This window comes from Mustela nivalis (genome assembly GCF_964662115.1).
Source record: "Mustela nivalis genome assembly, chromosome: 7".
Lineage (NCBI taxonomy): Eukaryota > Metazoa > Chordata > Mammalia > Carnivora > Mustelidae > Mustela > Mustela nivalis.
Genome location: NC_139026.1, coordinates 143,056,546 through 143,083,065, shown reverse-complemented (window position 1 = coordinate 143,083,065; position 26,520 = coordinate 143,056,546). Strand labels below are relative to the sequence as shown.

At 36.0% G+C, this 26,520-nt stretch overlaps 1 protein-coding gene across 1 annotated transcript in view; it reads left to right on the top strand.

Moving 5' to 3' along the window:
• NET1 (neuroepithelial cell transforming 1) overlaps positions 1-26,520 on the top strand; it is a 59,283-nt gene that overhangs the window by 9,249 nt on the left and 23,514 nt on the right. Inside the window, exons 2-3 of the mRNA XM_082742326.1 lie at positions 9,410-9,476; positions 13,905-13,964. Of these exons, the coding sequence (XP_082598452.1) occupies positions 9,410-9,476; positions 13,905-13,964 (127 nt within the window). The remainder of the gene's footprint in view (positions 1-9,409; positions 9,477-13,904; positions 13,965-26,520) is intronic.

Sequence of the window (26,520 nt, the reverse complement as noted above, 5' to 3'; positions counted from 1 at the left end):
GATTCTTTGTTGATAGTTTTTTTCTTTGAGCCCTTTGACTATGGCATTTCACTGCTTTCTGGTTTTTGTAGTTTCTGCTGATAAGTCAGCCATTAATCTTCTTGGAATTACCTTTAAGTAGCAAGTCATTTTTCTCTTGCTCCTTTTAAAATTGTCTCCTACATTTGACCATTTTTACTGTGGTATGTGTTTGGATCCTCTTGAGTTTATCTTACTTAGAGTTCACTGGGCTTTCTGGATGTGTAGTTATTGTTTTTCTGTAAATTTGAGAAATAAATTCTTCAAATACAGTTTCTGCTCCTTTCTCTCCTCTGGTACTCCCATTAGATGAATGTAGAAGAAATTTGGCAGATAAAACAAAATTTTAATAGTGCATATATTTAAGCTGAGCGCTGTATGTATAAGAATTTATATCTTAGGAAAATAATGGTACAAGTATATATGGGTGTATGTGCAAGACAATATATTACAACACATTTTTATAGTAAAAAGGTTAGGAAAAAATGGAAGGAAATTAAATATGATATTTTTATGCAGTGAAATTTATTAACTATAATAGTTTTAAGTCTTTTTCCATAATTCATAGGGAGTTTATCTGGTATATTGTATAAGGTATATTTTGGTGTACATTTTCTTTCTGGACCTATACAGGCTTTTTCTAGGGCAACAGTTCTTGTTTTTGCATTGTCACAACTTCTGTACCCTTTTTAAAATTGCTGAGGACACCAAAGAGCTTGTGTTGATGTGGATTATATTTATTTAAAATGGTTAATTTCTTAAATTTCTTTTAGCAGTCAGACCCACTAACAACATATTTGCAAAAACAACATATTTTTTAAAATAAAGATTTTTAAAAACAAATTGGTGAGAAGTCTGGAGTTTTTATAAGTTTTGCAGATTTCTAGTATCTAACTTAACAAAAGATAACAGGATTCTTACATTTGCTTCTTGCAGCATATAAAAATGAAGTCTATAGAGAATGAAGTGTATGAGTTTATGCAGAAAATCTACCCTGACACAGATTTTTAGTTCAAAGTGCATGAGCTCTTTAATAGTCTTCTCAGACAATTGTGGATATTCTTTGATAATATACCAAAACTTGGCAAGTGGTGGTTTCTTAAAGTTTGGCTGCAGTTTGGAATCTGAAATGTTGGAATGAACTCTTCATTCTCTGTTACATTAAAATCCACTATCTTAAATTTTTTAATAGGCCTGCTCTACTTACCATGATTTTGTGACACTATGTATTTGTCATTTAGAAAGTATTGGTGTACTGAGTTATGTAGCTCTTCCAAAGGTTGATACATACTGTTACATGTTATCAATAAATCACAGTCATTTATATAATCACCAGTCTCACTTGAAAAGCTTTTAAGTGTTGAGATGTCATACTCACAATGATGGATACTGTTTTCAAAAATTCTAATTTTCATTTGAAAGCACAAATTTTTATCATTGACAGCAATACTTCATTATAGAGTAAATGCCTGCAAAATACCTAAGTCCAAATAATCATAGTTTGTTAATAGTTCACTCACGTAAAGATAGTCTCTGAAAATGAACAGCTAATTCTGTTCACAAATCCATTGATCACACAATTGCTTTTCCTTAAGACTTTTTATTACACTGACTATGTGCCCTTATTCAGGAAGGATCTTCCTCTAGCAATTTTTAAATTGTTGGAATGTCTGTTTACATTTCATAACTCATTATTCGGTATTTTTTGAAGTTACTGTGTTTTGTCTTTGGCTTCTTTTAGAGTAGTAAAGAGAATATATAGAATATATAACCCAGTGTATAAATGGAAGGTTTGGTCTTAGTTAATACAGCTTATACATTATAACAAAAAGAGAAGAAGTTGTTTAGGGTGTATCGGTAGATTGAACAATGTAAATGTGGGGGATATAATATTATAAGATGCAAAGTCATAAGCTGAAAGTGAGGTAGGGTTGAGGAGGGCATATTGGAAGAGTAAAGAGAGAAAAGTTTGAAATAATTACTTCCAAGAGTAGGAGAGGAAGTGACAAGGTGGAGAGGAAGTGACAAAGTGACAAGTAATAGCATTGCTGGGCCAAAGTGAAGACCTACCTGAAATTTACAGTCAGGAGTTTAAAGTGAAACTAGTCAGTACAGGGTGTGTGTTTGTGTGTGTGTGTATGCACATGCATATGTACGCAATCATGCCCACCCTTTAATCAGCCTGACGCATAGGTCTGGAGCTCACTTCCACCTATACGCATTACTAATAATTATTCCTGGCCTGCCAAGCAATGAGCTAGATCAGAGAATAAACTACGCAATAGAAACGGCTAGGATGTACAGATCCGGGAGAGATAGAGGACTTACTGTTTTTAAGTCTCTACCAAGTTAAATATAGGATTATATACTATATAATGTTGATTTTGGGGGGGAATATATCATATGTGTGGGGACTGCTGACTGATATAGGCTGTGGCAGGGGAGAGAGATAATTAGGGGGGAGAAAGAGTAGAAATAGCTAGAATCCAGCAGAGTGCAAGCTTCTGTATAGGTTCTGTAGCAGATTTCTCAAGTCTGCTCTCCCCTTCTATCCCTCCCTTTTGTTCTGGAGTAGCAGGAAGGGACCTTGTCTACTGACAGCCCTAGGGCCCGCCGTGGGGTTCCGAGCTCAGAAGACGCCTGCTTTCCTCACCTCCTTTTCCTGATGCTGAGGCTCTTCTGACCCGGTTTTGAGTCACCTGATTGTTTTCTCTGGGAATGTACATTCTTTTAGACTAAGACCCACAACCCAATAAAATACTAGTATTTAAAGATCTGAGGCTTTACAGTCAGGCTTCCTGGGCTCAGACTCTGTCTGGTTCTTGAGACTTAATCTCTTTAAATCTTACCTTACAGTATCTATCTCATAAGGTTGTAAAAATTACCCAACATAATTTATATAAAGCGTTAGAACAGTACCTAGACATAGCAAATGCTCCATGAATATTAGGTATCATTATTTGTATTTTTTGCAGGAAACGCTAGAATTATCACATATATACTGTCTATCAAAGAATATTAGCAATTAGCTCTCTTGACAGCTCTTGTAGATGTGATGTAGTATACTTTTTAACAGCATAGTGCTAGACCAGACTGATTGGATATAAATCCTGATACTGCTACTGACATCTTTGAGGCCTTGACCAGTTTCATTGATGCGTGCTGCCAGCCTCTTCATTATACCTCATTTATAAGTACTTGCCTTGTAGAGTTGCTGTAAGGATTATAAGTCAATGCATAGAACTCATATAAACATCTAAATGCTTAGAATGGTGCCTGGAACGAAACAGCCGTTCCCTAAATTTCTTGCTGCTGTTATTAACTCTAAGAAACATTGACTTGTTCATTTTAATACCGAGAGGGCCTTAGAATTTAGCACAACTTCTTTTATAGACGAGAGTGTGAAGCTCTGAAATTTCACAGCTAGATACTAGGAGATGTTTGTCCTGTATTTCCTAACTCCTAATTTAATGTTCTGTTTGCCATGTTTCCTCCACAGAATGTCTCTAAAGGGATGTATTAGTAGCATTAACCAGCAAAACAATTACCATCATTCATGTAACCACATTTAAGGAGCTTTTCTATGCAAATACTAAGTTGTTAGATGTAAATGACATTTAAATAATAATGTTTCTGCCCTTTGGGACCTTAGGAGGATCCACTGAATATTATACACTGCTTGAATAACAGGAGTCTGAATCCATACTGATCCTTTAAGGATTTTATAACATACTCCTTTTAACAGATTTGAAATAATGCTCTCCATAGTAGAAAGATAATACTGTGAGGCATCTGGGTGGCTCAGTCAGTTAAGCCACTGACCCTTGATTTCTGCTGAGTTTATGACTCGGGATCCTGAGATCAAGCCACTACCACCACCACCCCTACACTCTGCCCATGCTACCCTGCCAGGCTCTGCACTCATCCCAGAGCCTGTTTGTCTCCGCCACCCCCTCCCCCCACTATCATGTGCACGCATGCACTCTCTCTCTCGCCCTCTCTCTCAAATAAATAAAATTTTAAAATTTTTTTAAAAAGATAATACCGTGCCTATGATCTACCAGTAGTGAACTCTGTAAATTTTGTTTTTCTAATAAAATTGATGAATTTGTAGAATAATAACCAGGGTTAAAGGCCCAGTCTTAAGCCAGGCTAGCTGTAGTATAAACTCAGATCTAAGGATTCCTGTTCCCTGTAAGGGAATGTAACTTTTTGGATAGGCTATTTTTCAAAACGTATTTTAAACCAAATTAGGGCATTTAAACAAATAATTAATCCAGTTCTTGATAACTCAAGATTGTCATATTATTAATATTTATGTAGTTGCTAAAAATAAAATGATACCCACATTAGTTCCTAAGGTTATTTGTTCCCACATCAAATGACAACTTGTTAACAGTTTTATTGAGATGCAATTTGCATATGATAACATTTACCCATTTTAAGTGTGCAGTTCAGTGAGTATTAGTGAATTTATACAGTTGTGCAACTATTACCACAATCCACTGAAAGAACATTTCATCACCAAAAATATTACAAGTTTGTATGCAGTCAGTCCCCCCTTCTACCCCCATTCCTAGGCAGCCACTTAACCTGCTTTCCATCTGTATATATTTGTATTTCTGGACATCTCGTGTAAATGCAATCACAATATATAATCTTGCAGTTCATCCATATTATGGCTTGCATGAATATTTCATTCCTTTTTATTGCTAAATAATATTCCATTATATGAAATGAATATTCCACATTTTCTGTGTGTATGCTGGCTTACAGCATACATTATAGATGCTCAGCTGCGTTCTAGACTTAGAGATGTTGCAAGATGTATCTGCTATTTGGGGCTCACAAATAACAAAGTTGAAAAAACCCTAGTAGGATAAGGGATAATAGTCTACATGAGTTTGGGCTCCTACAGAACCTTTATAAAGTGGGAGAAGACACAATTTCTTAATAGCAAAGATGCTAAGTAGTCAAAACAGTCCACTACATTGGATGTTTTACCCAAATGAATGAATGGCTTCAGTAACATTTGTCATTGTTTTTTGCCTAATTTGCAAAGAAACTGATAACCTGAGTAGTTGAGTGCCCTGAATATCAACAAATGTTCACTACAGAGAATAGTTTACATCCTTATTTCTACATTCATGGTACCCTTGGCATTTACAGATTAAAATTTTAAATTTTAGCTGTTTGTGAGGTATGGATAGTAGTTTGTGATTAGGACCAGGCATTAATTTGAGTTGCACTGCTGGTGTGTGGGACCGGCTTCCTTAGTCTAGCAGCACATTTCAGCACTACTCTATTTTCTTGTTTTACCACATAGGAACTAATTCTCCTTATAAATCTGGAGGTATCACACACAGTTTTCAATTATACCGTGCATATTTTAGGTGTCCTGTGCCTCAAGTCTTCTTGCTGATGTCAGTAACCTCGACTGCTATATTGCTATCTTTAGTCCTTCTATTTTGCTTGGTTTTTTGTTTTTGTTTTGTTTTGTTTTTTGCTAAGATTTCATTTATTTATTTGAGAGAGAGATAGCAAGAGAGCACAACGTGGGATAGTGGGGGTAGGGGTGAGGGAGAAAGAAGCAGGCTCTCTGATGAGCAGGGAGCTCAGCTCGGGGCTGCATCCCAGGACCCTGGGATCATGACCTGAGCCAAAGGCAGATGCTTAACTGACTGAGCCTGGTGCCCCTTTCGCTTGCTTTTTAAAACAATTCCTTTGCTAAATCATTTTGGTTGTTCTTTTGTAAACCCCTAAATATATACCTTATTATAAGGCAGTATCTTTACATTTTCTTCCTTTTTCATTGGAAGAATTATCTCCTTTATGTTGTCAGTACATTTCCTGAAAATGTTCATTGAGCTACCTTTCTGCTATTTTTAATTATTTGCCATGACAGAGGAGGGCAGTGACACAAATCATAATTGAAAACATGATTTGGCTTAAGAATAAATTAACATAATTTTTCTCTTTACCATTGTAATTGTTTTGTTAGACTAAAAGTAGTTAGTGTAAAATCATTTACATTAAAATAAAATCATTACATTGTTTAAAAACACACCAAATGACAGGAAAAGAAGTATGGATGTTAGGCTAAGGAACAGTCACAATGGGGTTAATAGGAAACACAATTTAATACACCAAGCTAGTTTCTACATGTATTAGTTTATTTTCTGCCTGAAATGTTGTAATTGTTTAAATATATGAAAAAAGGACTGGACAAAAATTATGGAAAAGATGAAGGACTGTCCTTTCTTATATCACCCTTTAATACCTCTTGAAATGAACTCTGCTTAGTATCTTCTGGAAAGGCCACTTACAGTTTTAACGTTTTATGAAATCAAAGTTTTTTTCCCACAAGGATTTAAAATAGCTATTACATTTGGAGTCTGACCCCTGTGAAAGATAACTGTATGTCTTTCCAAGATTTTTAAAAGTTGGCACGATCTTACATGGTTCCTGGGCACAACTTGTTTATTGGGTTCTTTTTTTCCATGGGTATTCAAAATAAATAGGTACTTGTTATTGAATTGGGAAAAAATAGCATAGCTATAAAACTGATTATAGCTTGTACTGGAAAGAATCTTGCCATCTGATTGGAAATATTTTTCCAGTTTGTTGACCTAGTTGAAATTCCTAAGAACTATTTTTCTTTCCAGCTTTCAAACATCAAATTCATTCTGAGGTCAGTTTGGTTGATTCTAGGGACTAAAAAAATGAATAACTTTGGTTTTATGTTCTTAAAACTTAAGGACATATTTACTGAATATTTTAACTGTCACTATGATTACTACTCTAATGAATATTTGCACTGGATTAAAAATAATCTTATGAGAAATCATAATTGATGCTTCTCAACTCAGTCCCCACTGTTGCTCTTATTAAGCATGTAGTATGTGATAGCACTTAACCTAGAGTCGTGTTTTTAAACAGCATGATCCATGGATACATATGGTATGAAGGTCCTGTTTTTCTTATCTTTTAGCATTGTTTATGATACTGTATCTTTGTATTGTTGAGACTTGTGAATTCTAAGGCATTTCAGATGTCATGTTGGTTTCACCTAAATTCCTCATTCCAGTGTTTTATCAAAAATCATACTGTTTTCTTCATCGTTACTTTTTCAGCAGTGGCAAGAAAAACCAATTCCTTGGGTTATCTGGCTCCACTGAAGAGGCTTTTGGGGGAGAAATAAAAGGCTCAGTGTGCTTTAATCTTTCACAAATAATTATTTAGGAAACGTTTGCTTAATTATCTTAAGATCTTTCTGCATCTATTTCTAATTATTATTAGTAGAACCGTATTTCACTATGCCAGGAACCTTGGTGGAAACTGAGCTGACATAGGGAGGAAGAGGGAAAAATCTGCCAGTTTTGTCACTGAGCCCTCTTTTTTTTTTTAAGATTTTATTTATTTATTTGACACGCAGAGAGAGATCACTAGTGGGCAGAGAGACAGGAAGAGAGGGAGGGGAAGCAGGCTCCCTGCTGAGCAGAGAGAGACCAATGAGGAGCTCCATCCCAGGACTCTAGGATCATGACCTGAGCTGAAGGCAGAGGCTTAATACACTGAACCACCCAGGCGCCCCCATGCCCGCTTTCTAATGTGCTTCTCCTAACTTTGTTGCTATTGCTTCAGCCCCTTGGTGTCTATTGTAAGCAATATGGGAGCTGCCTCCTGACCAGTCTTCCCAACCAGTCCTGCTGCCATCCTTCTTGTTACTGAAAATTCCATAGTGGATTGGGGCCACCATACATTCAAGATCAAGTCCATACTCTTTATAAGAGTCGTTTATGTAAGGCCTTTTAGCTTGCCCTTCGTTATTTCTCTTGATACCCAAACATAAGGAACTACTTGCAGTTCCCTGAATGTAATTCATTTCACTCCTGCTTAACTTGTGCTGTTCCCTTTGCCCTAAAAGCCTTCCTGGCTCTCATATGCTTTGCTAATTGCTATGTCTCTTTGATTCAGCTTAGTATCACTTAAATATTAATTCTTCTGTGAAGTCTTTTGACATCCTCCTTTTTCTTGTAGCCGTCTTCCCTGTGTTCATATCAAAACATAAGCAAACTTCTGCTTTATATTTAGCTTAGAAAACTACCTTATATTTGATTAAGCTTGTAAATTCTTGCAGCTGCAAGAGCCATCTGTGGTATTACTGTAACCTAGAATGAACAAAGACCGTGAGGATCAAGGATGAGAAGTGGAATGAATATACAAGTGGAGAATGGCCTTACAATCCAGAAAGCTGAACAATAACTTTTTTAACAATCAACCCACAGTGGCTAGGACTTGATTGATAACTGCCAAGTTCCCTAATTTTTATCCTTGCTTCCAACTTTGAACTAATCAGAGCAAGCCAAATATATACCCCCCTACCACTCACAGAGGATATCCCACCCCTGCTTAGCTCACCTTCAGCTTCCCATGCCAACAGCCTCCAATCAGGGCACACTTGAAACCTTCCCTTTATTCCACTGTGAAGCTTTCGCATTCTTTAGCCCGCCTTTGAATCTGCCTGAACACAAGTGATCGGTGGCTTTTTTTTCTCACTTATTTCTATACAAGGGGGAAACATATTTATTTTAGAATTATTTATATCCAAAGAGATTAGTGGTAAGTATAGTTTATAACCTGTATTTCTTGTGCTAACTATATTTTGTGATTTTTCTGCATGTTTTATAAACAGAGGTTTATATTTTATAAAAGCAAGGACAGGTTTTTGTTAAAAGGATTCTCTAGAGTGGAAAGATAAACAGAAGAAAAATCTGTCACTTAATAGTAACAAAATCCTAGTCAAATTTTAATCTTACTTGAGATCTTTGTCTCAGATATAATTTTTAAAATTCCTTATTTGGTTAATTAAACCGTAATTTTTTAAAAAAATCAGTACATGGAAGAGATTTAAACAAGAAATTCAAATTAAAGACATTTGAGTTTTATTTATTATGTTGAGCATCCTTTATTCTTGTTTTTAAATGTTAGGCAAGAATGCGTAATTTTGTTAAATAATTTTTGCATCATTTACTGCTTTTTATTTAACTTATTAGTTTAATATACTATATAAAAAATAGATTTCTTACTATTGAACCATGTATATGTTCCTAAAATAACCCTGCTTGGTTTGGTGAATTATTTTTAATATGTCCACTAATTTTATAAAGGCCCTTTCACTTTTGTAAAGATTCTAAAAATAACCAGGGGATAAATCCTGATTTTTTTTTTTTTTTTTGCATCCCTTCTTTATATTTCTACAATTGAATGACTAATAAAGTTACTTTAAATAGTTTTGAACCTATGAGAAAGATAGCTTTTTTTCTGTCTAGAGCTTTGTTTTACTAAAGTTGCTCTCGGTTAACTTTTTGCTTGAATTTTCTTTTAACAGACATTCCCTTCGGAGAGGTAACTCCTTCACATTTTTAACACCTGGCCCTCACTGGGACTTCACCTTGGTGAGTACCTGGGTATTTTATGTCAAGACATTGAGAGAACTAATTCCTAGGTTGTCTTTCAGTCTTGGTGTACAACTCAGTTGTCTGTACTTCTTGAATATCTTGAGATACAGAGTTTCTGTCGCCATCTTTGGCAGCCTAATTTCTTTTTTCTTCTGCTAACAAGTTAAAAACAAATTTTATTTCAATTAAATATAAAATATTTTGAAAAATAGCAGATCTTTTTTTTTTTTTTAAGATTTTATTTATTTATCAGAGAGAGAGGGGGAGAGAGCGAGCACAGGCAGACAGAATGGCAGGCAGAGGCAGAGAGAAAAGCAGGCTCCCCGCCGAGCAAGGAGCCCGATGTGGGACTCGATCCCAGGACGTTGGGATCATGACCTGAGCCGAAGGCAGCTGCTTAACCAACTGAGCCACCCAGGCGTCCCTCTATTTATTTTTAACCTTATGTAATCCTTTTATTCCTACAGTTTTAAAATTAAGAGAATATATTATGAAATATGAAGCTGTTTTTATGTACATACTCTTAACAGCTTGTTTCTTGGTTGAAAAATATAAAAATGATTGCAGATGATATATATGATGAATGAATTATTTTCTGTTATTAATCATCCTAGTATCCTACTCTCATTATTTTTAGAATGAGACTTTTACAGAGGCATCTAACCAGACAATTGGTTCTTTTTGTAATTAAAAACTCATTAGCTCATAATACTCGTAAATAATGTATGTACAAATAGAGCATGATTCTTACATTTTCTTATTTGGAGGAAATAGCAAAAATCATTCTGTTTCTAGTTTGCCAAGTTTTACCGGATCGTGTACTGATGGGTTCAGCAATGCATATTTAATTTGCATTCTGTTCTTTTGTATTTAATTTATATCTTTGTTGGGGACTTCTGTTTGAGATTTTTTTGCTCTTACCAGTTACTTATATTAATTGGTCAATTAAGGATTCATACCAAGAGTCTCCTGATTTTAATACAATACTCTATTCTCCTTGAGACTTTTTTTCATCTTGATTTTTTTCCTTTCATAGTTGACAAGCCTAAACTCAAACAGAAGTGTCTCCAAACTTAATTTTGCAAACCTATCAGCAAAAATATTTTGAACACGTACCCTGCTATGTTTAGTTAGGATTTTTATGTATGGACCAGCTTTATTAGCTAATAAGTCAAAGCACAGTACTCAACCTCAGGTGAAGTTCATGATAGTGGATGTAAGTCCGTATTTCAAATAGCCATGACATTTTCACAGTGTGAGGTCAATTTCTGGGAACTGTTGGATCACTTTTGTCTAACCTTATAATGTGGATGATGATGAGTTCATCATCTGTATATTAAATATTAGTAAACCTTATTTTTAAGGATTAATAAATACATAGATATTGAAGTTCTAACATTTTCCTCCTGCACTCCAGGGAAGATATCTTGCATGTCCTCTGGGATGGTACATCCCTCTTGGGGAAAACATATTTGTAGAGTTCTCCCATGATAAAAGAAATAGCTCATGGTTAAAACATTCGGAATGTGATTAAGGAGTACTAAGAGATTAATAAACTTTCACATACCTAGGTTGAGAAAAAAGAGGACAAAAAGTAAGCATTTGACTCAAGTAATTAAAGAAGGAACAGTAGAATGAACCAAAAAAAATAGATGGAAAATGAAAATGGATAAAAATAAAATCATTGCCCAGTCATGATAAAATTCTTGGCAAACTGGGAATAGTACAGAACTTTCTTAGCCTGAGATCTGCCACAAACAACATGTTTTGTAATGATAATATGTTAGTAACATTTCCTTAAAATTTTGGAAAAAAGCCTGCTGTCACCATGTCTATCCAGAATTTTACTGGTGCTTCTAGCCAACATAGTGAGACAGGAGAACAGGTGGTATTCAAATTAGAAAGAAAGAGACAATAGCATTTCATCGCTTAGGGACATTATGACTATCTACATGGACTATCCCAGTGAATATTGATAGCAGCTATTAGAACTAAAAGTTCAAACAAAATTACTGGCTATAAAATTTATAAAAGGGATTCAATAAAATGTGTATATACACTGGTAATAAACAAATGTAATTTGTAAAGATGCTTCTACTGAAGTAAAAACAATTTTTAAAACTATGAATAAATCTGTGAAAAGAAAAAAAAATCTGAAAAAATCTGTGAGATTTTTGTTGGGAAAATTGGAAAGCATTAATAAAGAACATAGACACCAAATTAAATGGAAAGATAGGCGTACAAGGAAAGACTCAATAACCTAAAAATGTTAGTACTTCCTATATTAATTTATAAATTCAGTGTAGTTCTGATAGAAATCCCACTAGAGTGTAAGAGATCTCATTCTAGGGATGCCTGGGTGGCTCAGTTGGTTGGACGACTGCCTTCGGCTCAGGTCATGATCCCGGAATCCCGGGATCGAGTCCCGCATTGGGCTCCCAGCTCCATGGGGAGTCTGCTTCTCCCTCTGACCTCCTCGCTCATGCTCTCTCTCACTGTCTCTCTCTCAAATAAATAAATAAAATCTTTAAAAAAAGAGAGAGAGAGAGATCTCATTCTATAATTCAGAAAGAAAGTAGAAAGCCCAGAGCGCAGAAGTATTGTGCAAGTCAGGGAACATTATGACTTTACCTTATTAGCTGTTAAGGCTTACTCCACAGGTACAGTGATTATGGAATCACAGTGTGGATGAAAGTCTAGGTAAACAGACCAGTGCCATAAGATTGAGAACCCAGAAACTGACATATGTATGAGACCTTAACGCATTGTAGACATTAGAAGGAATGGTGCCTGCAACAGTGGTCTTAGCGGTGGGCACGGCTAGCTCTGCCGTCTCATACTATATACAAACAAATGAATTCTGGATGGACTGAATATATAGGAAAAGCAAAACTTCAGAATGTTTAAAAGAAAATATAGTAGAATATTTTCAAATCTGTTAAATGTCTTTCTACATATGCAAACACATGTACAGAATTTTATATAAATGTGTAAGTATAATCATGAATGAGCTTTCCCCTCAGTACACTTCTTTTTGTTTGGCAGTTTCCTCCTTCCCTCTCTCCTCCCCTGTCAGTCCTTCCATCCCAGCCTCCACTCTAACCTGTGTCAGCAGTACCATACCTGTTCCTCTGTTTTGCTCATATAATTATTTACACACACACACACACACAGAGACTCACAAATAAGATACACATAAATGCAGGATCTTTGCTTTGTTTTTTTCAGAATTAGGATCATATTACTTATTTTTCTAGATCTTCTGGATATGACCTTAAGATCAATAAGGATTTCTTGTCACCTCATTTTTAGTTTTTTCCAATCCTGATTTATATTTTTCTTTCAAGTCTTCTATCATTTTCCTAATGCCTTTAGCTAACTTTGGAATAGTATGTCCTAGTTTTGCTCTGCTTCTTTGAGCATTTCATTCCAAAGTACTTTCATTCCCTATAGGGATATTATTCTTCCCCTTTCCCTTTTTTCTTCGAGTCATTTGTGTAGGATTTGACTTGGAGAATTTTCTGTTCATTTTAATGTGAATTTAGTTTTTCTGAATTTTACAAAGAGGCCTGGTTCAGATAACTTTTCTAACTTAACAGAGCCCCCTCTCTTTTTATGGTTCCTTGTTTCTGCGATTTCCAGGCTCCATCAATTCCCCACTTCCATCTGGACTCTGTCTTTCCTTTTCTCCAGTGTCCCTGTCCTGCTCCATTCTGATTCCACTACCACCAGTTAGGTCCTGGAAGGGAATCCTAGCTGGTCAGTTTTGAGAGTTCACAAGAGCTAGACTATGTCCCAGGTAATCTGAAAAGTTATTTTGAGTTGTGAGTGGGTGATGTGTTACTTAAGAATTCTTCTTCAATAGTGATGAAGGACAGAGATGAGATGGTATACATTTTCACCACTACAGGCACCAGAAGGGCTGAGTGAGAGTGATGAATGGTGACTCGGAGTATGTTGTCTTCCAGTAGATAAATCCTGCTTCTGGCAACAAGTCTTAATTTTCTTTGGGCCATGAGAAAAGGGTATTTTTTTTCTAGTGAAGACCCTCCCCCCTCCATAGGATAAATAATATGATTTTTAAAAAACTCGTCACCTGTATGTTTAAAACATATTTTACTTTTTCTCTAATAAATACAGTTAGCCCTTGACTTACTAAGATTTCTCTTCTGAAAAAACTTTACATAAAGTTTTCTGATAGGGTGAAACTTGGCAGCATGAGAGGATTCAGGCCAGGGGGACGATTTAAACAGTAAATATGCTAGAGATAATTTGTGATCATCCCTCAAAAATAATTTTTTTTCAAAAATAATTATGAATAGAGCTTCACTTTTGTAAGTGATTTTTCTGGTTTTATGGAGTCTCTGTTTAATGAAGTAACATGCATTCCTTCTATATAAGAATGAAATCTTTTTTTTCATATAGAAAAGAAAGCGGAGAGCGAAAGATGATGATGTCATAAGCCTTAACAGCCTTGATTTAAAGGTAAGCCTTTCTTCTTGTCAAAGAAAAGCATTTAAAAATATGCAGATAATATTTTATTTTTGTGCTATAAGGATGATGAATGCTAATTTTTAAAAAATTTTAAGTTCAAAACTAAATAATATGGACTCTTACAGATGTCTTTTTTCTGTTGTACTTTGTTAAGAATGAGGTAAAAGCCTCCCTAAGAACAGTGTTAGGCTTTAACTAGTGATCTCACACTCAAATGTCTGAAGAGGCCCGGCCTACCGTGTATGCCAGGAGGAAGGAAGCGAGGGACCGCGGCGGAGAGAAGAAACCTACCCTCCTGCAAGAGGCAGCTGCTCCTGTGCTCTAGCTCACAGCTGCTTGTAGGACTGTCAAAATCTGGGTTTTTATGTGAAAGCTCCCAATCTTTATATGTTGGACCATGCAAACCAAACAGCTCGTCTGTAGGTCAGAAGTGTCTGTGTTTCCAATGTGTGACCTGTGACAAACCAAAATCCAATGCACACTTAAAAAATGATTATGTATCCTTTATGTAAAATTATATTTAAGTCCCAAAACTTGGTATCTGTGGAATTACTTAGCCCATTTTTGTCAACTGGCAAATTTTACAGAACCATCTTGGTTTTAAGGAACCTTTTTAAAGATTGTTACATAAAGGTTATACATTTTTTAAGTGAGATTTTAAAAATGTTTGACATCATGTCTAATGATGGCAATTTTTATAGGTTTGCCCATCAACATTTTACCAAATCCAGCAAGCCAGATTTGCAGGGGAGAGGGTGGCATGTGTACATATGTAATATGTTTATGGGAGAGCTCTGTTTTAAGTGTTAAGGCTTTTTGCAAAACAGTTTTAGTTACATTTAAAAATCCTGTATTCAAAGAAAGAAAAAAAATGAAATTACAGCCCTGAGTATTTTTAGGTATGCTTCAAATCAGATCACATACAGAAGTAGACAGTATTTATAGTTTGCCACAATAAAATCCATGGTCAAATCTACTGAAAAATAATCCTCCTTTTGTTTATCCCAACTTCACCAGTTCCCATCATGTGATCAAGTTATTGTCATTTTATCTCTCTGTTTGCCGCCTCTGCCCTAGATTATTTTGAAGAAAATCCTTTATGTTGTATCATGTTATCTGTATCATGAGATTGAGTGTTCACACTTCCTTGATTTGTCTTACACCTTTTTTGTTTTGGTTTTGTTCGTTTTGTCTGTTTGAATTGGAATTTATATGAGGTCCATACATTGTGATTATCTCCCTTCACTGTCTTTTAATTTGTAGGTTCTCTCTCTAGCTTTTCTTTTTTTCTTTTTCTTTAAGAGTTTTTTGTCGTTGAAGAAGTAGGCATGTGTAGAGCCCTTCACATCCCGCATAGTCACGATCGCATCTCTCTGGTGTCGTTTCTTCTGTTCCTCTCTCTTCCCTTTATTCCGGATAAACTGGTAGATCTAGAGATTGCTTTGGGCAAAATTAATTCTCATTGCCTAGAATTCTTTTATCATTGAGGGTTGCAAAGTGGTAACATTGTGCCTTTATCAGACATTTTTATTAACTAGATTACTTCTGTAAAAAGAAAACTCCCCTTGCCGTGTCCGAGTGGCTGGCTCAGTTGGTTACGCATCTGCCTTTGGCTTGGGTTATGATCCCAGGGTGCTGGGATGGAGTCCCACGTCGAGCTCCATGTTAGGCTCCCTGCTCAGTCGGGAGCCTGCTTCTCTCTCTGCCTCTCTCCACCACCCCCCCCCACCCCGCTCATGCATGCTCTCTCTCAAATAAATAAATAAAATCTTAAAAAAAAAAAAAAAAAAAAAAAACTTTCCTCACCAACCATCTGGTTACTACAAGATACTTAAAGTAGAACAAGTGCATGATTCCTTTTATCAGTTTTCAAGTGATGTGTTTTATTCATTAAAATTCTCTAAAAGTAATTAGTGATTTTGTTTCTTTTTAATGTGATTATGAACATATGAATATTAGCACATTTGTAGTGTTTTAATCCACTTCCATTATTATGCTTACAGTGCTCAGATTCCCCTATCTTTGGCGGCAGAATGGTGCCAGTGTCCTTATTTCCCCCGTTTCATTATATAATCGACATTTAACATGATGTAAATGTAAGGAATGCAATGTATCGATTTCCTGTATCCTTTAACATGAGCCTCACTTTATATCTAGAAGCTAAATGGCCTCCCTTTCTTCCAGGATGACAAGTTCTTCCAGGCCCACTTGTATATTTTGTTGATGTTTCTGCTCCATACCTGGAAACAGCCCTATTTCTAAAAACCCTGCTTTCCTTAGGAAATGGTAGAGGCTTAAACCTGAGCATTATGAACAGTCCTTGCTGCTGTATTGATTCTTGTTTCTGTGCCTTTTTAATGGACAAATCTAGGAAATGTATATCACTTTTTCAGATATAATAAATTTTGAGTTTGTACTGATATTTCAGATTTGAGGCTACAGTGTTTTTTACTCAGTTGCATTAATCTTCCTGTCTAGATCTCTCCAGCCACACCAAAAATCTAGGTCTTGGGACACTGACATAACTATTCACTTGATTTACTCACAGTTCAAAGACAACAGTCTGCATTACTGCAGATTGTTACTGCTACTATATTAATATAAATGAGACAATTATTGAAAACATTGTATGTTTTATTTTTCAGGATTTTTGTTTTTTGCATATTAGTTACAGTATGTACAGCTTACTATGTTAAATTATTGAACTATTCTTTTTTTTTTTTTTAAGAGAGAGAGAGTGTGAGTGGGGAGGGACAGAAGAAGAGAGAAAGAGAGAGAATCCTCAAGCAGACTCCCCGATGAGTGTGGAGCCCAACATGGGGCTCAGTCCCAGGACCCTGAGGTCAGAACCTGAGCCAAAACCAAGAGTTGGATGCTTAACTAACTGCACCACCCAGGTGCCCCTGAACTAGTACTTTTCTGTGTGTAATTATGGCAACAATTTACTTGTTCCTTTTTATTTTCAATTTTTAAGAACTACTTTTTAAACTTAATTTTTCTTAAAATCGTGTAACAAAACTGTATGGAATTTCAAAGTCAGGTCTACGGGATTCTTGTTTCTATTCCTGGATCTTCTACCCTACTTCTTTCTTCCATAAAAAATCCCTTTTTTTGTTTTTTAAATTTTATGGTTTATTCTTTCACTTTTTAAAAATAGAAGCAATTGCATGTATATTTGTATATCCCACTCTCTTGGCTAAACAGTAGAATGCTGTCTTTATTATATGCTCTATTTTATTCTTTCCTTATTTGTTTTGCTTGTGTGTTTTGCTTTGGCATGTCTTTCCATATTTAGGAAGGTTCGTGTTTTTGTTCTCTTGGATATTTTTGCCTTCAGCTTCCCCTTTTTAGCTATTGTCAATTGGTTCATTCCTATGAGCATTATTATAATCAACTGACACCTCTTCTCCCTCCTCTCCTTCTCCCCTGTTAATAAACTAAAGTAATAATCCCTTTATTCTAAATTAATACATTTAAAGTATTAAGTGCTTATTTTACTTTTCATATACATTCACCATTTTCCATTTCTTGAATGTAGTTTTACTGTATCTACAAAATCATCACAGGTTGTGCTGTGTACCCTGGTACCCATTTTTAGGCTTTGGTTCTGCAGATAAGTGTATATTGTATGCTGAGCACCAGTTCTAGATTTTTGGTTTTCTGAAACTCCTTTTCTAGCGAAGGGTCAGTTAGCTATCAACCCATGTCTGACCTGCTCAGTGACTTACATATATTGTTAATGGTTGCTTTTAAAAACACTCCAGTGGCAGAGGTTAAGTAGCAGTGACAAGGACCATCTGACCTACAGAGACTGAAATATTTACTATTTGGCCTTTTATAGAGAGTTTGCCAACCCCTGCTCTAGACTTTAATAAATTCAGATGACTTGTTCTCATAGTTTTTGTCATTTTTTTCTATTCCATTGTTTTCTGTCCCCTTCCTGATTTTTACTTAGTTTGGATTTTTTAATCTTTTATATTTATCATTTTCTCTCAAAATATTTTCTCTTTATCTTTTTTTTTAGAAGGCTCCATGCCCAGCGTGGAGCCCAGTGCGGGGCTTAAACTCATGACCCCGAGATCACAACCTGAGCTGAGATCAAGAGTCAGATGAGCCACCCAGGCTTGTCTTCAAGCTTGTCTTCCCTTTTGTATTCTTTTTTATCCTAATTCAGTAGGCATTTTTTCTTATTCTAAAATAATTCTTATATTTTTAGTTCTTTTTTTAGTTCTCTCACCTCATTGCAAATCTTCCTTTCTCTACCCACCTAATTTCTGTTTTATGTTCTTTCATGGCTTCTGTAATTTCCTAATTTATTTTATGCTCAGAGACATTATTCTACTTCACATTTTCTGTATTCTTATAATAGTTTTAAAGGGGATTCAAGATTATTTTCTGTTGCTCATTTTTTAAGTGCAGTAAATTTTCCGGTCTTAAAGATAAGATGGAGGAGTGAGCCGTTGTAGCCTTGTCTTCACCTTCATGGCTCCAGGGCTCCCTCTTCTGTTGTCTTCACAAGGTGGTTTATAACAATACAGCCTCGTGCTTTCGGAGAGCTTTCTTTTTTGCACCCCTTCTTTATCTGAGTTTTTTTCTTGTCTTTGCTTCTATTGCTCTGTTCTACTCAATTTGGAATAAGATTGCTAAATAGATGCAAAACAAATTAATACCCTCATCTCCATCTCTACCTACAAAATGTATTTACGCTGCTCTCAGTTTTCTACAGTTAACATCTGCCCTTACAGAGTCACAAAACCTGGTCAGTAACAAATGGTGAATCAGACAGGAGGCGTGGCCCTAGAAGATGAGGTCATCCACGGAGAGAACATGCAGGCATCCTTCACTGCTGACTTCAAGTTTTGGATATTGTGTTTTATTGCTAATTCCTTCCTTAATTTTGCCACCTTTCTAATTTTGATTTATGCTCTTTTATAAGCTAGTCTTGGAATATTGTAGGTTTTTTGTGAGCATGTTTTTCTACCATGCTTTTATTTTTTGTAGGGATATTACCTTTTCCCTTATAGCTTTTTCCTTATGAAAACTTCATATGGGATTTAACTGTGATTCTTTTCTATTGGTCATTACCACATGAAAGTGGCTTCAGAAAGGGGGCGTGAGTCAGGAAAGCTTTTCTAGCTTTATAACTTTAAACTTCCTCTTCTCTTGTCTTAAACAAATAATAAAAGTAGACACACTTTGAGTTCTCCAGGACCTGTTTTCCTCCTCAACTTTTATCGGACCTTTCTCTTTTGCTGGATGTCTGTCACGTCTATTCCACTTGACTTGAATCTGTTCCCAGAATTTACACCACAGTGTAGGGCTTTGTCTTAGAAGGGAGCTTTGAAAGTCCTAAACTCATGTGTTCCAGCCATGAACCCCTTACTGTTACCCTTTAGTAGATAAAACCCTTCCCGGTTTTAATAGCCATGGTCACAATGACACACCTTACTCTGCAGCTGCAGCATGTAGCTGTCCGTAGTTTCCTGATTCTTCTCTAGTCAGATGTGGCAGATATTTTATTTTTCTCCTTTCTCTTCTGATGCTATATAAGTCTTAGAGTTGTTGGTAATTTATCCACATTAACTTGTATTTTGGGGTTCATAGGGATGTGTACCTTGTCACATAGTGCTAGACATATTGACCTTGGGGTTTTGGTTTTGCTGTCCTTGTTCTGTGTGTTTTCATGGAAGGATTTGGAAAAAATTGTAAAAACTATGTCACTGCCATCACCTTAGTCTCAGAATTATGACTCCTGCATTTTATTCTCAATGGTGAAAAGCAAATTTAGCTTTCTTCTGAAACCAATATAATTTTAGCAGATTTTATTGACATTGAATTTACTGGACTTATTTGAATTGCTATAATTTTTAGCATAGATTGTATATTATGCACTGATACTAATACTTATCAACAAGCCAAAGATAAACTTTTTATTGTCCTTCAAAATTTGTCAGGTTCGGGGCAGTGGTTATACATTTGCATATACTATTGCTATGTTCTTCAAGCTGTGGAGTTATACTCAAGAAAAAAATCTTTATAAAAGTTTGGTTACAGGGCACCTGGGTGGCTCAGTCATTAAGTGTCTGCATTCAGCTCAGGTCATGATCCCAGGGTGCTGGGTTCAAGGCCCACATTGGGCTCCCTGCTCAGCAGGAGGTCTGCTTCTCCCTCTCCCACTTCCCCTGCTTGTGTTCCCTCTCTCTGTGTCTTTCTCTGTCAAATAAATAAAATCTTTAAAAAAAAAAAAAAAAGGTTACATTAACCAGACCTACCTGTATGTCATGATATAGTCTCCATTTCTTCCAGACCTAAGGAATTATGTACAACTATGATAAGAATGAATTTGAAATAATAATTTACTGAGTATCATCTTTGTTTACTCAAAACTTCACTAAGTCTAAATTCTTTTACTCCTTTTTTTTTTTTTTAATTCCACAAACATTTTGTGGGGCACCCACAATGATTCAGGTCCTATTCTTAACCTTAGAGATAAGACTATGTCCAAGCCAGAAATGAGACCCTCTGACAAAAACATACCTGCATAGTTACACAAGTATGATAGTGTTAGGAAGAGGAACAGGAGGGAGAAATAGAAGATTTGGGGAGGTTTTGATTTGGAGTTGAGTTTTTAGGGAAGTGAACATGAACTGGGAAAACCAACCCCAGATAGAGAAGGGGCGTCTACAAATGGCAAGAATTAAAATAAGTTATGTATGTGTCAGGAACGATAAATTCTTTAGAAAGAGTCAAATATATGAGGAAGAACTAAGAAATGAAGTAGTACAGGGGGTTAATTGGTCACTCAGTTTGAAGGCTGGAAATGATTGGCTGAAGAGTTTATTGACCTATGAAAATCAACAGAAAGGATATTCTGGATTCTTGAACGGATTTTCCGCAGTTATAGTCCTTCCTTCTCTGTAGAAAGTACTGGTTAGTGAGGACCTGGTGGAGTGTCTGGAGCCTGGAAGGGGAGTGATGACTGTGGAGATGAAAAGAGCGTTCCTAAGGTTTCATCTTCATCAGTTTTTTCTTCTTAATGATCTTCCTTTGGAGAGCCCCTTCATTCACTCACCAGATTCAGCTTGTGTAACTGACGACTCCCTTCCCTAATCTGAATCTTTAAGCCAGATCACAGTCTGATTTTCACATCCCTTTATTCAGTTGCTTACAAGTTACAGCCTTGTAACTGGCCTCCCTGACTGTAGCCTCTTTATGATGCCATATTGATTTTCTTTGATCTTTTTTTTAAGAGGTGGGGGCATGTGCCTGTCCGTGCAAGTGGGGGAGGGGTAGAGGGAGGGAAAGAGAATCTCAAGCAGACTCCGTGCCCTGGGTGGAGCCCAATATGGACTCGATCTCATGACCCTGAGATCATGACCTGAGCCAAGTCAAGAGTCCAGATGTTCAACCGACTGACCCACACCCAGTCCCTCCTCCTTGGTCTTGCTTAAATTCTTTCAGTAGCTATTCATTGCTTTAAAGATAAGACCCAAATGTTACTTAACATATAATCCCCATTATGATGAGCTCCCACTCCATCTCTCCAAAATCTCGCTCTCAGTCATATCCCTGTTTCCTTTCCCTTATACATCCTCACTTGGTTTAATTGCCTGGAGATTTCCTACCTATTCCCGCTCATTATATCCAGGAACCCTTTCCAGAGTCTTACCCCCTCCCTGAATCCCACCCCTACCAACCTAGCCTGGTTACCCCTCCCATAATCCCTCTAGGTAGGGAAAATTGAATAGCAGGAACAGTTTAGGATTTCATGAGGAAAAAAGAAGTCAGCAGTGAAGTTGTGATAACAGTAGCATTAAGCTATATTTATGTCTTGAAAATAATTATTCAACTCTGGCTATAAGTCAGAGTTACCTGGAGAGTTTTTAAGGGAGGAAATGTGCTGCTAAGCCCTATCCCAGACTACATGAATGTGAGGAGATGGGGGAAAGAGGATAGGTGCCTTTGGGACCTGGGAACATCTGAGTTTTGTTTTTATTGTTTCAAGTTGTCCCGGCAATACTTAGGTATAGCCAGAACTTAACCATTAAGTTAGAATGTGACATTCTTAAAGTTGTCCCTCTCCCCAAAAACATACCCTGAAATGGATACTCTGCCAACTCTCCCAGCCCTGTGTTTTGTATGGCCTTTCATCTAAATATAACAGTTATTATGTAATATGCTAAATATAATCAGTTTGTATGGTCTTTTGAGGCTCTTGTTAGGAGCCATTGCTTTATTTACCTCTGTGGTCCAATCCTCTAGCCACCTGGCCTGACACATAATAGGTGCTCAGTAAATATTTAATGAATAAACAGATAAAGTAATAATGGGTCATATGATTCAAGTAAGACTTTGGACTTAGGTAAACATATAACATGAGCATTGCATTATATATTTTGATTTTGGATATCTTACATTAAGAATTTAATACTGATGTTAAGGATTTGTCATGTAGGGGAATCATTGGCTCCTTTATTGTGAAGTTGTGGTTGCTTTTTATCAAATTTGTCTCCAAGTAAAATTTTAGCACTATCTTTTATCAGGTTGCCTTACTACTATATTATGTATAAAATTACTCATCTTAAAAGGAACATGACATTTGTCTCCCAAAGGTGTTTCTCATCTCTGTTTGTTAGCAACCATAACCTTGCTCTTTTCTTCTGATAGTAGAGTCCAAAGTGACTTTTTACTTTGTTCATGTAAAATAATACTGAGATGAGTAAGACTGAGTCATATTTTTATGACCAGACTTCTTTAACTCTGTTAGTACTCAAAACACAAACCAGAACACTTCAAAAGAAATGTGTGTTTGTGTGTGTATATATGTGGCTTTTTCTTTTTCAGAATGTTCAGATTTGGGGATTTCATTTTCTTATAAGTTAAGTAGTATATTGAAGTGTTATACTGAGTATTGGTGTACTATGTAAATTTTAGATTAAACACAATAATGAGTTATGTATGTTATTCCTTATAAATGATTTTTAAAACATTTGTGATTATTTAGGATTACAATAAACTTTTGTTAGTTCCTGGATTCATAAAATCTCACTTTTGGCAAGCACACCTCTTAGACCATGACAGGATATTGGTAATTTTTCTGAGGCATAGATTTGAATAATTTGAAGCTAGATGGCATGCTAAAGCTAGTGACTTACTTAACTTAGTGCTTTTTTAAAGGTTTATTTATTTGATAGAGAGAGCGCAAGGCAGAGGGGCAGAGGGAGAGCTATTTAAGCAGACTCTGCACTGAGTAGGGAGCTTGACTCGGGGAGGAGCTTGACTCTGGGATCTATCTCACAACCTTGAGATCATGACTTGAGCAGAAACCAAGAGCCAGAGGTTTAACCTACTGTGCCACCTAGGCACCCTAGCTGCTTACCTTATGAATTACTGCCCCCATCTTGAATTTTGATGTAACCTATGATCTCTGCTGGTGCCCTGTAAGATAATAGAATAAGTCATTGTTTCTCTGTGACATAGGTCAAAAAAATAAAGCCACCTGCTGGTACAGGTGATGAAAGTGAAGAGGAACAGAGGATAGATATAAGAAAATGGTTCTTCTTAGCCAAAAAAATAAAAGTTAAACATAAAACAGTTACTCCTGATAATGCTCTGAGAAGCTACTGAAGTATCCAGAGCTGTTTATCGTTAAGGTTAATCATTCCCAGATCACTGTGAATCATTCCTACGCTGCTCTGTGCATGTAAATGCTTGTGTCTGCTTTTTAATTATAAAAGTAATACAAGAATACATTGTCTTTGTTCAAAATTAAACTTTTTTTTTAAGTTTCCTTGTATCGCCTTCATCCTCTGAAGTAACTAGTTATTATTTGATGTGTTCCAGATTCCCTTCTGTTTATTTACATAATTCCACACAATGTGTGTAATGGTGACCTGTATATGATCATACTGTACATGTGCTTCAGCTTGCTTTTTTTCTCTTTATCTCTTATCAATACCATATAAGGCTACCTCATTCTTTTTAGATTGCCGTATCATATTCCATAGTGTAAAGTACCATGATCTACTTAACCAGTCCTTGAAGAATGGCCCTTTAATATATTTTCCATTTTTTCACATTAAAAATAATGCTGCATTGTGTTTTCTCCTTCTGTACAAAGGAACCTCTAATGCAGATAGCTAGAAATGGAAATGCTGGGTTGCAAGTTTCAGTTTTGATAATGTGGTTCACTTGCCTTCCAGTAGTTTTACAAATTTATACTTCTCCATCAGTTTATGATAACGTGTCTTTACATCCTTCTCAACCCTGAATTTTTGTAATCTTTTAAATTTTTGCCAATTGTGATAGACAACCAGACAGAAAATTAATAAGGAAATAGGGGACTTGAACACCACCATAAACCAGTTGGACCTAACAGACATCTACAGGAAACTATCCAATAAGAGCAGAATATACATTTTTCTCAAGTGCGCATAGAACATTCTTCAGAATAGAACATATAAAGCCTTAATCAGTTTGAAAAGATTGAAATTATATAAAGTATTTTTGTAGTCACAATGGAATAAAACTAGAAAGAACAGAAGGAAAACTGAAAAATTCATAATTCTGTAGAAATTAAATAACACAGTGTTGAATAACCAGTGGGTCAAAGAAGACATTACAAAGAAAATTGGGAAGTGCTTTGAGACAAATGAAAATGAAAACCTAATATACCAAACTAGTGGGATGAAGCAAAAAACTAAGAGGGAAATTTATAGCTATAAACTCTTACATTAAAAAGGAGAAAGATCTTGGAGCACCTGGGTGGCTCAGTTAAGCATCCAACTCTAGATTTCAGCTCAGGTCATGATTTCAGGGTTGTGAAATCAAGCCCTGCATCAGACTCTGCTGGGTATGGAGCCTGTTTAAGATTCTCTCTCCCTCTCCCCCAAACTCCTACTTACGTGCTCACTTGCTCGCTCTCTAAAAAAAAAAAAAAAAAAATTCAAATCAGCAACCTAATGTCATGCTTTAAGTCACTACAAAAAGACAAATAAGTTACATTCAAGCTAGCAGAAGGAAGGAAATAGTAAAGATTTGTGTGGGTTTTAATTAAAAAGGGAATAGAATAATGGAGAAAAATCAATGAAAAGATAAAACCAATGAATCTTGAGGTAAATTGACTAAAAAAATAAGAGAAGACTCAGATTACTGAAGTCAGAAATGAAAGTGGAGACATTGCTACCAATTTACAGAAATAAAAAGGATGATAAGAGAGAACTGTGAACAATTATACACTAACAGATTGTATAACCTAGATGAAGAGAATAGATTTCTAGAAACCTACCAAGACTGAATCACAGAAATCATCTGAATAGATCTATAACTGTTAAAGAGATTGAATGAGTAATCAAAACACCTCCCAGGAAAGAAAAGCCACGGACCAGATGGCTTCATTGGTGAATTCTACCAAACATTTAAAGGAGAATTAATGCCAGTCCTTCTCAAATTCTTGGAAAACATTGAAGAGGAGGGAACAGTTCTTAACTCCCTCTATGAAGCCAGCAATACCCTGATACCAAAGCCAAAGATACTACAAGAAAACTATAGACCAATATCCCTTGTAAGTATTCTTCAAGAAGATACCAGCGAAGTGGATTCAGCATATTATTAGGATTATACACTAAGACCAAGTGAGATTGATTCCTGGCATGCGAGGATGCTTCAACAAATGAAAACCAATTAATGTAGTTTTTAAAGTCCACATTAACAGAATTAAGGATCATTTCAATTGATACAGAAAAAGTATTAGACAAAATCCAGCACCCTTTCATGATTAATTAAAAAAAAAAAACCAACAAACTAGGAACAGAAATAAACTCCCTTATGGATAAACAAGATGTAATATATACATATAATAAAATATTCAGTTTTAAAGAGGAATTGAATTCTGATACATGCTACAGCATGGATGAACCCTGAAAACATTATGCTAAACAAAATAAGCCAGACACAAAAGGACAAATATTGTATAAGTTTGCTTATATGAAGTACCTAGAATAGTCAAATTCATAGAGATAGGACATAGAATAGTGGTTACCAGGGGTTGGGGAGGGGGGAAATGGGGAGTTACAGTTTAATGTGTACAGGGTTTCTGTTTGGGAAGAAAGAGGACAGAAGCAAATCATGGTGGTGGTGATTGCACAATGATGTGAGTGAATGCACTTAATGCTTCTGAGCCCCCGTTCCTGCACGATACCCTTAAAAATGATTAAAATTGGGGGTGCCTGAATAGCTCAGTGAGTTAAACACCTTCGGCTCGGGTCGTGATCCCAAGGTCCTGGACTAGAGCCCCGTGTCCAGCTCGGTGCTCAGGAGGGACTCTGCTGTCCTCCCTTTGCCCCTCCCTCCACTCATACTCCCTTCTGCCCACTCTCTCTCTCAGGTAAATAAAATTTTTTTGAAAACGATTAAAATGGTAAATTTTATATATATTTCATCACAATTTTTTAAATGGGGGAAAAGGGAAAAATAATTTAAGTTCCTTATGTTGTATGGCTCATAGCCTCTGATTTATTATGTATATTGCAGTGTTTGGAATTTTTTT